Raw genomic sequence first — 13,349 nt, forward strand, 5'->3', positions numbered from 1 at the left:
ACTGCAGTGGGCATTAGCACTGCACTGTCTTCCTTGAGCTACTCGCATGAAAAAAACTCTAATGTACAGAAATGCAAAGTATCTGTGTATCTAATGCATTAAGCCTACTCCCACCCTGGGCTCTTTCACTACAATAAGAAATCTTGGTGCCTGCAATCTTTTCTCGCTGTAGTTATTTGGCTAATTGATCAGCAGGCTGGCTGTGTTGCTCTGTGCAGGAAAAGTTGTTTTTATTTTGAGTAGCTGGAATTTTCTGGGTTGGAGATCCCAGATGTGCAGGATGACTGGACCATCCCTTTTTGCGGAAAAACAAAACAAAACCAAAAAACAACTAACAAAAAAAAAGTCCCAAACCAAAACACCCCCCCCACACACACACACAAAACCAGCAAACTACCAGGTCTTCCCTGGGAACAGCATCCGCCCACCAGAAGGAGAAGCCCGACAGGAGCACCCTCAAATCTCATTACTGCCTAATCCTGTGGATCTCATCATTGTAAGGCTGAATGCTGCAGGAATAGCTAGAGAAAAATCTGCATGTTCCCTAAAACAGCCCTTGCAGGCTGTCGTTTAGTTGCACAGTGTTGCATCCATGACTGGGCTTCATCCATGACATGAGGAGCTACTCTGAGGATCCAGGGCTTCACGATAGATCTCTACTTCCCACTATCACCTACACCTTCACGTGTCAGCTTGCAGCTCCATTTGAATCTCTCTTCTCCTCTCAGTTCTCCAGGCAGCTGGACCTGCAGCTGCTGGGGAGGTAATTCTTTACACCAAAATTCACCTCTTGTTCAAAGCAGCTGTTCCTCTGCCTGCTGATACCAGCGTTCACTGGAAATTTGGTGGCCACTCAAAGTCTCATCCAAAGGTGGTAGGAAAGGCTTTTCTTGACTTTCAGTGAACTTGGATCAGACTTCTGCCAGGAAAACATGCGCTGGGCTCATGGAGTCCCAGGCCATGCAGAGCCCCATGTCACAGATGCGTGTGAGAAATGGTGATTCTAATGTTTTCTGCAGCTTATTGCTGTTGTGACCTGCCTTGCTGAGGTGAGACAGCTTCCTTGCATTCCTCACATCACCTATCAGCACGACCTCAAGCTAATCCATCCATGCGGAGGCAGCAATTAAGTCATAAACAAGGGAACTTTCTCAGTGCTGTGGCAGGCAGCGTGCTGGCCAGGTGATGCTCATTGTGTCCTCACATCTCCATCACGAGAGTCTCATACAGTTTTCTCACTTGTAGAAACTCAGGGAGTGCCATTCTGTGTGTAAAAAAAATTAGCAAATACTCTGCATGAATTCCTGTTGCCTTTGCATTCAGGGCAATACTCTTGCTTTTAACGGGGATGTATTTTTTTCTCCACATTGAAAGAGATGAAACGATGGCTGGGTTTTACTCTCCATGTAATTTGCACTGGGGAAATTAGAAATTATTATTTCTTCTTGCAAGGATGAAGATATTTGTGCCACGAGAAGGGAAGGTGTAAGTGAATGGCCATTACCATGAAAATTTCAGTCCAAGGCTCAGACGGGGGGAAAGGGGGAGATGCTCAAGTTTTAAGCAACACTCCAGCAGCTCAAGCACTCGTCTAGCGAGACTCAAAGTCTGGGTTCCTCCACCAAGGTGGGGGTTTAATTCGAGTTACCCACCTCTCAGCAAGTCCTGGACAACCAGCCGTCACATAGGCTTTGAGGGCAAACCTGAGCAGCTGGGAGAGCTCACCTTCTGTGCAGAAAGGAAAGGAGAATGGGAGTCTATGGGCCAAGGAAACAGTGATGTCCCAGGCAGCACTGGATGGCAGGAGATCACACATAGCTAAAATTTACCCAAGACAGGCTCAGGCACCATGGCAGGTTGTCTGAAGTTCTTACTGTGAGAGCCTGTTTGGTTTATTGAAAAGCAGAGCGAGAACCGATGGGAGTAGGCTGTGAGTGCCTCCACAGGGAGCAGATACGCGGCACTGAGGCTCTGACAGGCCAGTTGACACAGGTCATACCAGGGAGAGGCCTCAAAGCTAGGCAAAGCTAGGGCACGTGCCTCTTGCAAAGAGTTTCCCAGACACGGTCTATCATCCTGGCTCCCCTCCGCGCCATGTCCTGGTCACCACTCCAAGCCAAGTGGTGCACAAGATCCCAGCATGAGGGAAGTGGAGGTGCAGCCCTGGGGCTGGGCCCTGCCGTGTGGGCCCATCGATGGGTCGGTTGTGGTTGGTAAGGTATGACTGGCCTCATCTGGGAAGCTGAAGGCAGATGCAGATGAGCAGTTACTTGTTTCATTTTAAACACTAATGATGATTTGACTTTTGGAGCTAGTTACCTAGAGAAGTAGTGGGTAGTCTCTGTTAAAAACTTGCTTGTTGATCATGCTAGCGGGGAAGACACCTGTCAGTCAAGAAGATGGATGGTGCCATATTCAGACTAATATCTTCTGACCTGAAAGCCCTGGTTCTGATTTGGGGCTCTAGGAAGAATGCAGAATACAAACTGCCATAGCTTCCCAAGCATGCCAGCTTTCAGCAGGACAAAAAGCAGAAGGAATGGTATTTAGTGGCATTGCCTTCTTCCTCTCCACTTGCTGTCATGCGCATTCAGTGGTTAGAGTCCGGTGAGCTGGTTAGTTTAACCTCATTCAAGAGCCATTGTTTTTCTTCCTGATCTGAATCCTGCTTTTGATAAGGACAAAGGCGCTTGTCTCCAAGGGTACAGGTCTGACCTTTTTATTCACCATTTCTTAGATGAACAGTAAAATACATTGCAAAATCTTTAATCCTTCTCAGATCCGCTGCTGGAGGGGAGGGAGTCAAAGCAGCAGTGTGCAGAGAGCATCGGTGTGTTAAATCTTTTTGCTCAGCTAAGGTGATAGATTATGTTTCTGCCAGTCAGATGAAGTAGACATAAGATGAATGAACTTCTGATTTTTCACACCGTTAAGTGCCCAGGGTTTCTCCAAATGACAGGCTCTACACCACACTGGGTGCAGAGGGGGACTGGCTGTCACTGAATGTGTCACCTCATAAATAAATTATTCAATTTCTTTGCTGCATTTGCAGACAGGAAAATCATGTGGCACGTGGACTTCAGGAGAAAGGAGCAGAATTTACATTTAGAATTAAATACCTGAATGTCTCTTAACCAGTGCTTAATGAGCATGTGCTCTGGAGGATTAGCACTGTGGAGTGATCCCCCAGGCAGTATGGCCAGTCATGTGGTTGGACTCCGGTCCCAAAGTGCCAACAAGGAGCAGAAATGCCAGTTAAACAGATTAGAGTAGCAACCCCCCTCTTTCCAATTGCATGATAACGGTTTTGTCCAGGTTTCTCAGCCTTTCACCCTCCAGAGTCAAGCTCTGTCAGGTTCCTCTTGCATTTGGGATCTCTTCAGATCCAAGAAAGCCATGGCTGAGGTTGCTGTGGTGCAGACCTTTTACCGAAGCACTCCTTGGCTTCTGTTGACCACTGCTTGCAAGCAAGAGGTGTGTATAGTTCCATGTCGCACATGACCCTGCATGCAAAAGTAGTTTAAAACCCTTTCAGCCTCACCCACTGCCTCCTTCAGATGCTTTGTTCAGATAATGCTCAACTAGGGATGCCCGCAAAGCTGCAAAACGAACCCAGTTTACAAAACCCCCATATTTTCCAGAGGAGTGTCTTTGTGCTTTTGTTTTATGTGTGAGTGATTTTGGGGAGGGGTAGGGTACATTTTGTTTAGCCCAGCTCATTTTTCCATACCACAGGCAGCTGTAGAGCTTCATGTAGGAGATGAAGGTGGGAGGGTTGGAGGGTCCAGATGGCCATTTTTTTCCCACCAAGGCTCCCATGAATTAGTGGGCAGCTGATCTCCCTGGTGCTCAGACAAGTCGAATCCTTCTTACTGATCCCTGTGGGAATAACAAGGAGGGCAGTCGTCAGCTCCCCCTACCCTTCCCTTTTGGGGTTTTCCCTGTTGAGTAAGCCCTGGGGAAAGCCAGCTGCCCATGGTGTACAGCCTCGTTTGCAAAAGCGTCGTGAAGGGACTGGTGACTTGGGCTGAAGGTTAGACCTTCAGAAAATAACACCAACACCAACACCCAGGCTCTGGGTACCAAAATCCTGTTTAAAAGCAGAGTGTGGGGAGTATGTAAATACTCTTCCAAACCTGGCACACCTATTCAGCATCACCACAGGCTGTGCTGAGCAAGATGCCCACATACAGGATAGTTTTTATGCTGGGAGCCAGGGCAACCATGAGCCAGTGCTTTGCTTCAGCAGCAGAAGAATAAATGACTAAAGGAGCAGCTCTGAGACCTGTGGCTCTAGCCCAGCCTGTGGGAGGAGATCCCCCATATATGTTTTTTTGCAATATGTACACTCAATGGGGCAAGCCCATTTGGCTGATTATCATGCAAATAATGGCTGGACTACTTAGGAGCTCCCCTGTTGGGTGAGATCTCTGTTTTTCAGAAAGGGAAACTGAGGTGAGGAACTATAAGATCGCTTGTCCATAGCAGATATCCTTCAAGCAAGGAACCCAAACTGCTACCCAACCCCGTGTTCAACACTGTACCTACAATCATTGTGTTACGGACCTGAGAAGAACCTCTGGAAGACCTCACCCAGTGCCTGCTCCGAGACAAGCCAAGTTTTCACTGACTATTCCCAGTGGAGGAGACCCTTCAGCATCCCTAGGAAGTCTGTCTCAGGGCTTACTACTTGGCAGGGTTAGAAAGTTTTTTTCAAGCCATATGAATTAAGGAGAAGAGGAATAATTTAATGTGCTACAAGAATATTCAAACTGAGGATTAGGAAAATTGCCTCACAGTCTTTCAGATGTTAAAGTGGGCGCATGATTTTCCACCAGTCTTCTGTCTTCTAGAAAAAGCAAAATTAATTCGTTAAATATGGTCTGTGGCCAATATTGTCTAGTGAGTATTTCCTAATGAACATGATGTATTCACTGCCCTTAGGACACCAGTTCCTTTTCTGGGCAATGCAGAGGGATCATGTAGATGGGTTCAGCAGCTGGATGTTTTCATTAAGGTAGCGAAGGCACATAGATGGCAAACTCCTACAGCTTTCAGTGGGGTAGCTATCTGCCTTCAAATATGTGGTCGCTAAAAATGTAGACGTGATGCAAGCAGCGTGGTGAGGAAAAGGGGAATAACTGGAAATGCTGTTGAGCCTTTGCAGTCCCTGCAGGAACTAATACTTTCTAGCTAGGATGGGAACATCCATGTTTCCCACTGCAGTTGAGAAGCTACAGAAAATTCTGCAGGATCAACACCAAAGATTAAGACCTACATCACTGAATGGGACAAGTGCAGTTGCTGCTGGTGGGGAAAAGAGATCGCTCTCCTTGCCATGAGCAAAGTGTGTTGGGACACTGGCATAGGGTGTTATCACTCCTTTTTTTTTTTTTTTTTTCTAAAACCTGAAACAAAATATTTAGGTTTGTATGATGAGTCTGGACCACTTTGTCACTGTGAAGGGAAATGTCCTATGTCCTGCAAGATCATCCTTCCTCAGCCTTCACATCCCCAGTTTCTTGTGGGAGCTGTTTAACAGAATGCCTTTTTGCCTGCTTTTTAAGGTATGAGTGTTATTACCATACTGGAAAATGTTCCACATCATAAATATAACAACAAACAAGGATGACTTGGAGATAAAAAGCCGTAGAAATTCAATTCTTTAAAAGAAATGTTCACTTATACACACCAAACCTGTATAACGCTGGGAGTACCATGAAGTGGCACCACATACCAGCAAGCACAAACCCAGGAGCAGCACGGGACTTTCCCATGAAAACCCCCAAAAGGCACAATTTGCACCACAGGCAGGAGCAGAGCGTGGAGGTAGTCCAATCCAGGCATCACTTGCAGGCTGTGATGGAGGCCTTGGTATTTTCTCTCATCTCCTGAAAGCAGTTTTGATAGAAAGATGATAATCCAGCCAGCCTTGTGGGCTGTAAGGACAGGGCTCTCCTTCTCCATGTGCTTTAGTTCATACCATGGGATCTGATGACACACGTACTAAATCAGTATCAGTCTGTTTGTTAGGTTAATCCTTGGATAACTTTCTAGGACTCAGTTTACAAACCATTACTTGCATAAGCAACTTCCAGTCTCAGTCTCATTAATGCAGGCATTAATCTGGACGTATTAGAGGATTGTCTCTCCCTGTCTGGAATTAATATTACGAAAGCGTTGAGAGTTTAAGTGCTCCTAGCCCTCTTCCACACCTAGGTGCTGCATCTGTCCCTTCAGGGTTGGGACAGTCCCTGAGCTGGGGTCTATGAGTCAGGGTGTCATTTCATTAATTGCCGATTTCTCTTGGTTTAGGTCAATTCCTGGTGATTGCTGATGTGTTTATACAGGAACCATGGTCATTCTACGACAGGTAAGTGAAGCATTCCTCTCTTTAGCATTTCTAATTTTACTCCATCACTCCAAGGACTAATAAAAGCCTTTTTTTTTTTTTTTTTTTGGGGGGGGGGGGGAGGCGGGGGGGAAGGTCAAGTCAGTCTATTTTTATCCTATTCTATTTCCCTAAAACGACTGTTACAAGATACAGAGATATTCATTAGCCTTAATCCTTGATTGGCTTAGAGGAAATCATTGCTCTGTGTGTGTAGTCCAGATTAACCTCGTGGAATGTTCCACTTCTATTTTCTCATCTGGGATGGCCCAGAAGCTGCACAAGAACAAAACAGCTTGCTGCCTGCCTTGAAAAATATTCTAGTCGAGAACTGATTTTTCAGTTTCCAGGAGTGGTGCTGCTTTGGCCGTGTGAAAATACGAGTCCTTTTGCACATTTAGAAATAAATTGGATTGAAGAATTAAGTTGCATGTCAGATCTCATGTAGATTCTGAAATAATTTAGGGCTTCAAATTGAAGTGTTTTCCCTGTGTCTAGGCATAACTTGTCTCTCTCACTCTTGGCTTCTGGGTTGCCTCATTGCAATGTCTCACCTGGGGGGGACTGACAGTACTGCCATGTGTCCTGGGGTTGGGGCTACAGATTGAGACTCAAATATGTCAACACAGCCAAGCATTGAGGTGATGGAGCAAATCTACCCAGCAGTTTTGATTCAGCTCTGTGTCTGTCTTGGTAAATGAGCTTTTGGCTGCAGCTGGGCAGAAAGCACTGGGCCTTCAAAGCTGCATGCAGGAACTCCCGTGGGATCAGTTTATACCACTGAAAAGAAGAGTTGAGAATAGCTTTGAGGGTGGAAGGAATGCCAAAGATCTCGTGGAGCAACTGAAATGCTCTTTACAGAGTTGCCCTGACTGTGGCCTCCCAAAAAACAGGCTGCACTTTGGTAGGGGTGGTTAGAAGCTCAGCCGTCCTGACTGGTGCAGTCTGCAATGCCAAAGAAAATGTGTGTGGGAATTAAAATGAAGCAAATTCATATGCTGATTTGAAAGCTCAGACTAGCAGTTGCGGCTCTAAGAAATGCCCTATAACAACTCTTGTCTGGGATGGTATCACTCCAGGCTGCCTGTTAACGTCTCCCTGCTCAGGGTTACCCCTCTGTGGTTCAGCTACTAGTTCAGTGTCTTCTGTATCACTCTGAATTCACCTTTTGCAGAGCTTTAATCAAATAGACCATCTTCCTGGTGTGTCTTGTGTATACAGGGTGCTTCCCAAGTAATTTCCTTCCCACCTGTCTTGGGGTAGGTTGGATCTCCTTTCTGAAGCTGTCTCTCTCCCTTGTCTACCTGAGCTCTATGTGAGAGTGGCTTAGCGCTTGACTTTTAGATGGACCCAGCTGTGAATGGAGAGCTGCAGTACAGGGACATCATTCTTCTCTTCTGTCACCCTTGCTACCATGAAAGTAACTTACAGCAAAGGGGACAAGTAGATAGCTCCAATAACATCACCAAGGCACTTCAGGCCATGCATCTAGGCACTAATTAGCCAGTCCCAGGTTCCAGCCTGGGATCTGGCTCCTTATTAAAACCTCAGGATGTGGTTGGTCTGGTGTGGAAATGGGGCGGAATTCTTGGGCTTTTGTCTCTCGTGTCTATAGTGTTACAGCAGTAAAGCTGGAGCAGAGCAGGAGTGACGCTGCCCTTATGTTAGCTGACGAGGGGTTATTTCTAGGATGTTACAATGGGAGGAAAAACATAGTGGTATTTCTGTACTGAGAGCTGAATGCTGGAGAATAAACCTGGAGCCATTTGTGACTCATGTGTATGGATCTCCTGACGGGTTAAAGCCCATCACCTCCAGGCAGGTTTTACAAGAACCCTTAGCAGTGAAGCCTTAATAGTCAGCATGCATGTTCAGTCTCCTATAGGCTTTTTTAGAGAAGATACTAAGTTGTTTTCCAGGCAAACATCTTTTAGTTCATAAAGACAGGTTGTCAAAAATGTATAAAGAATCTCCAAGTGAATTCCTAGAAGTTATTAACAATATTTGATACACTACTTTGGGATTAAAGCTTCTTATTATTAAACAAGAAAAGACCCTAGCTCCCTAAAACAACCTGCAGTTTTCAAGAAGCTCTTCCATTTCTTGCTGTTCTTGATAGTTTTGAGACTAACTCTACCTGTGACTTCGGAGGCTGAGCAGGGCATGACATATATCAGGGAAACGGGTTTGTGTGGGGTTCGTTGCTTACTGCAAACATGCCTCTGCAGCACAGATGAGGTGAGCAAGGATCCCTCCATAACGGAATAACAAAACCCAGTTGTTAGCAGATAGAGGCTCTTCCTGAGGTCACTTTATACAAGTTTACCCCATTTAAAGGTTCAGTCTGAGTCACACTTGAACCACTTTGCTCTCGGTGGTGCAAAGAGCTGCTGTTTATGGTGTTGCCAAATTGCAAGCAGCAGCAATATATGTATTTTGCCTCCTTCAGTTTTGCTGTAAGATCTTAGAGATACATCTATGCTGTTCCTGATTGTTATGACTTTCCAGTGAGCTTCCCTCTGTCTTTTCTTTTTTTTCTTTCTTTTTTTTTCTTTTCTTTTTTATTCTTGAATGTACACAACATGTTTATGGTCCTTCCTTCCCACCCCTTTTCCTGTGAAAACTTTCTTCAATGTGATCAAACAAAAGATGGAATGATGGTCTGAGATAGATCAGCACAGAGCCTTTGGCCTTCACAGCTTACTTTCCCTGTCCTTACCCAGCTATAAATCCAGGAACTTTGAAGATGAGCCCTTGGCATTGCACCCCTTCCACCTTCCCATGAGACCAGTTCGCACCAGGCTCTCCTGCAGAGGCTGGCCCTGGGCAGCTGAGCGCAGAGGGGGCTCCAAGTGCACAGCTCTGAGCAAAGAGGAGAAAACACACAGAGCTCCTGCCCTCTGCCTTCCACCCACTAATTCAGAAGAAAAACCAATATTGTTCCCCAGCAGGGGCCTGCAGGGAGCCAAACTTATCAGCTTTAGTTGCTAGCAAATTACTCATGGCAAGTCCATTTCCATGCACAAAGAAAGGGAAGATGAAAAAGGAGGGTTTCCTCAATTCCTGCCTTGGCAGCCTGACAAAACCGTTTGGCTCCGCAGCACAGCAGCAGCTCGTTCCCGCATGTTCTGTCTTTTGTTTAAAGCAGAGATGTTTTTAGAACTGGCGTGGAGACAAGGAGGGTGGGGTGGCCCCAGCCGCAGATGACCACACAGCCTGGCGAGGGGCACATCACAGCTCCAGAGAGCGCGTTATTTGCCACTGTGGTCCTGGTGGCAAATAACAAATGTTTGTTGCTTGCCAAGCGGTTGTTTTTGCAACTCCATCTTCTCCCTCATGTAGGCAACCCTCGTACAACCTGATCTTAAATCCGGGATTTCCCAGTGCTGCAAATTTCCTGCTGCTGGGCCAGACCAAGAGAAATCAAAGCCACTTACCTGCTGGGGAATGAAGCGTGCTCACAAAATTTAAGTGTTTTCACGTAGGACCAGGTTCAGCATCCCACAAAGCACATCCACTAAACTAAACTTGGCATAAGATAGTATCTGTGTTGCTGTGGTCCCCTGACCGTGTCCAGACCACATGAGAAGCATTGCTGCTCTTGTGGGTTTCTCTCAGCCTTATTGCCTCCCCAGCCTGCTCCTGAGCTTATAGGGCGAGAAGTAGACATAGGAGTGAAAAGAAACAGCCGAGACATAAGCTAAGCAGATGAAGGAAACCACAGCTCAGCCAGAAATTAAGGCCTTGAGGGATCAAGCACTGTGGATGCCTCTGCTGTAAAGCTCTTTTTAGCTCAACACCAAAGCAAGGAAGGTGTCTCCAACTAGTCTGAAGCTTTGCAGGAGCCAAGACTTGGTCAAAGACTTCAGCTCTGCTCTCCTGGCTGGCTGTGCTCCTGGTGAGGTGACTCTTTGGGACAATGCCAAAACCTCGCAGTTTCTCTGCAGCTATCCATTCTGCAAAGTCTGTGCATTTCTTTGAGTGTAAAACTCCCAGTACAGCTTCAGCTTTAAACTCCACAAAACAAACCCTACATGAGCGAGACTGTCCTTGGTATGTTCATGACTCTGTTTTTTGAGGGTATTTGTGGCTTCATGTTCTTGTGGCTGGACTGGCTTTTAGCTAAAATTATCCTTTCCCCTTCTTGCCATTTCTCAAGTGTTTGAATAGACAGCAATCACTTTCCTTCCTAGCCTCGGATCTGACCAAAATCCTACAAAACCCCTTTTTTGCCCCCTTGTAAAACAAGCTCTGCATCCTTCTCGTGACGGTGGCAGCCCTTTCTTCACCTGTTCCAGCTTAATTTCTTCTTGCTAAGGGCAGAACTGCACACTGCACTGCAGGTGAAAGGGATTTGTGCAGTACACTAATGAGCAGGAATAGATTTTGTGACCACTGGTGTTTACAGAGACTCAGTTTGATGCTCTAGGAGGTGCTTTCCCTTGCTGGGAGTAAAATAGCAGAGCCCAGATTCTGAAATCTTTCAGTCCATGCACAGACGTTTCCCAGCTGGGGTCTGTGAGCACTGGTTTTACCTGGAGCTGACATACACTATTTTGGGTGTTATTGGATAATTTGCATTCAGCTTTGCTAAGTGATTCATTGTGCTATATATTTTGTTAGCAAGGAGGAAGGGGCGGGGGGAAAAAACCCAACGTTATTGTAGATCTTCTCAGGGCTGATCTGTAATCATGTTATTATAAAAAGCAAAGTGTAAGTCCACTGTTTGGATTCTCTTTCTCATAAACACTGAATAATTTAAGTCTTCTCCCATTTATGCCTTATATCTGGCTGATCTATGAGTCTGAGGCTTCCCTGGATAGCTGTAATGCAGCAATGAAAAGTCCAGCACAAGCCAACCAAAGGGCACATTTGCATATAGATTGAAACATGAATCGTTGGGAGCCATTCATTAGTTGCAGTGCTCAAGACATTTGGCATTTTAACAGCTCCCTGCATCAAATCCTTTCCATCAAATTTATGGGACAATTAAAGTGCTAGGGTAGCTGTGTGCAGAAAATGAAACGGCAGGCTAGGGAGATGTTCTTGCAGTACTATGGCTGCGGAATATAAATTGCATGATGTCAAATAAAGGTAGGGTGAGCAATACCAGCCCTGGTGTAGAGATACCCTGCCTCTTAGAGCCCCTGTCTGAAACACATTCGTTCCTGCTTTCTGATACCGCAGACAAGCCCCCGGGATCCATCTTCTCTCAAGTGTATGCACTGAAACTGTAACTATTTGATCACAAGGTAGAGAGAAGGCTTGGAGTGAGAGCTGTCATATATGTGGGTAATTTAGTTCTACTTTTTTAAGAGGCAGTAGCAAAACACCCAGCCAATGGGACATTCATTTGAGGGTATAGGAAACTTCAAAGGACTCGATAACAACATTTACCTTGAATTAATCTTGGGACCTTAGGTTTCCCCAGGGAAAATCTACATCCCCGGGGACAGCTCTTGCAGAGCAGCTCACATATCATCTTGTCTTGCTTGATGGTAACTCCTCCATGTCCGTCAGAGCCCTTAAAGATGCCGTTTAACTTGCTGAGACCTGACATCTGGAACACGAAGAGAGAAATTCAGCCCCTCAAACTGCTTCTTGTAAGCTTTCCAACTCATCGTGACCTCAAGTTGTATCAGGGGAGGTTTAGGTTGAATATTAGGAAAAACTTCTTCCCCAAAAGGATTGTCAGGCATTGGAACAGGCTGCCCAGGGAAGTGGTGGAGTCACCACCCCTGGGGGCAGTTAAAAGATGTGTAGATGTGGTGCTTAGGGACATGGTGTAGTGGTGGACTTGGCCGTGCTGGGTTAACGGTGGGACTCAATGACCTTAAGGGCCCTTTCCAACCTAAATGATTCTATGATTCTGTAACCCGAAGGTCTCACTGTTTGTGTATGCTTTCTGTAAAGAAAAAGCCTGTAATAAATCTTGAACCTCACACGACCGCTGTGCACCAAGTGGTGGAGGTAGGGGCTGCTGGCCCATCTATCAACCCCTTTTCAGGAGTGAGGTTTGGGGAGTGAGGTCAGAAATCTTTAATTCCAACCCACCTCCATCCCACCCCACTCCTTATCCTGCTGCTGGGGATCGACACAAGGGTTGATTTCCCTTGGTCCTCATTCCAGCCATTGTGCCTCTGATCTGTGCATAACAGGAGGAAGCATCTTCATCCCAGCTGTGCAATCAGAGCGGAGTAAAGGGGTTCCTGTCCCATCCCATCACCACCCCTGCACACCTACCTCCTTCTATCTGCCCTCCACTTCCTCCCAGATGTGTGATACAGCTGTTGGCTGGACCATGTTGTCCATAATTTCACAAAAATCCTATGATTTACAAGTACTTAAAAAACCCTTGAAGAAAATTTATTATTTCTTACTTATTGCTGCTGGTTTTACTCAGATCAGTTCTCAGACAGGATATACGGAGTCATGACTGGAGGGATTTGGGCAAAAGCTAGACATTTAAGCCAACGTGGCTGCTGAAAGAAATGTTTGTGATGCAACATCCTTAATGCAGCATGGGACTGTGCTTTTCATCTGCTCCTTGTACAGATAGCTGTGCAGTGGGCTCTCCCTGCTTGAGGTGACCTTCCTCTTCATCAAATTCCTTTTCCAAAACTGGAGAACGTTCAACAGGAAGGCATTAAAAAGGAAGCCCTCAACGTTTCATGGATTTGGGGTCGCAGGTACATCTGTGGCATGACCCTGATATACACTAGTGACAACAGATTTGGCCCTTATGGTGTAAAATTCATTCCTTTTTCAAGCCACAGCATCATTTGCTGGCACAGTGTAGAGTTGATAGCTATTTTACTAAAAAAAAAAAAAAAAAAAAAAAAGGCAAAACACAAAAATCCAACCAACAAAAAACCCCAAACAAATCAAACAACAACCCTTAGCTCTGGCTTTCTGCAATCAGGTTCAAGAAGCTGCGCACAGCTCCCGGGGCCCAGGG

General features: G+C 45.9%; 1 protein-coding gene across 5 annotated transcripts in view; it reads left to right on the forward strand.

The window, feature by feature from the left end:
• The window catches only part of MYO7A (myosin VIIA), a 108,150-nt gene that overhangs the window by 12,960 nt on the left and 81,841 nt on the right, over positions 1-13,349 (forward strand). For all 5 annotated transcript variants that reach the window (XM_056328325.1, XM_056328324.1, XM_056328327.1 and 2 more), the window contains exon 2: positions 6,316-6,373. In XM_056328325.1, coding sequence (XP_056184300.1) covers positions 6,356-6,373 — 18 coding nt within the window. In that variant the 5' untranslated portion in view covers positions 6,316-6,355. The remainder of the gene's footprint in view (positions 1-6,315; positions 6,374-13,349) is intronic.

Source organism: Falco biarmicus, chromosome 2, assembly GCF_023638135.1.
Source record: "Falco biarmicus isolate bFalBia1 chromosome 2, bFalBia1.pri, whole genome shotgun sequence".
Taxonomy (NCBI): Eukaryota; Metazoa; Chordata; class Aves; order Falconiformes; family Falconidae; genus Falco; species Falco biarmicus.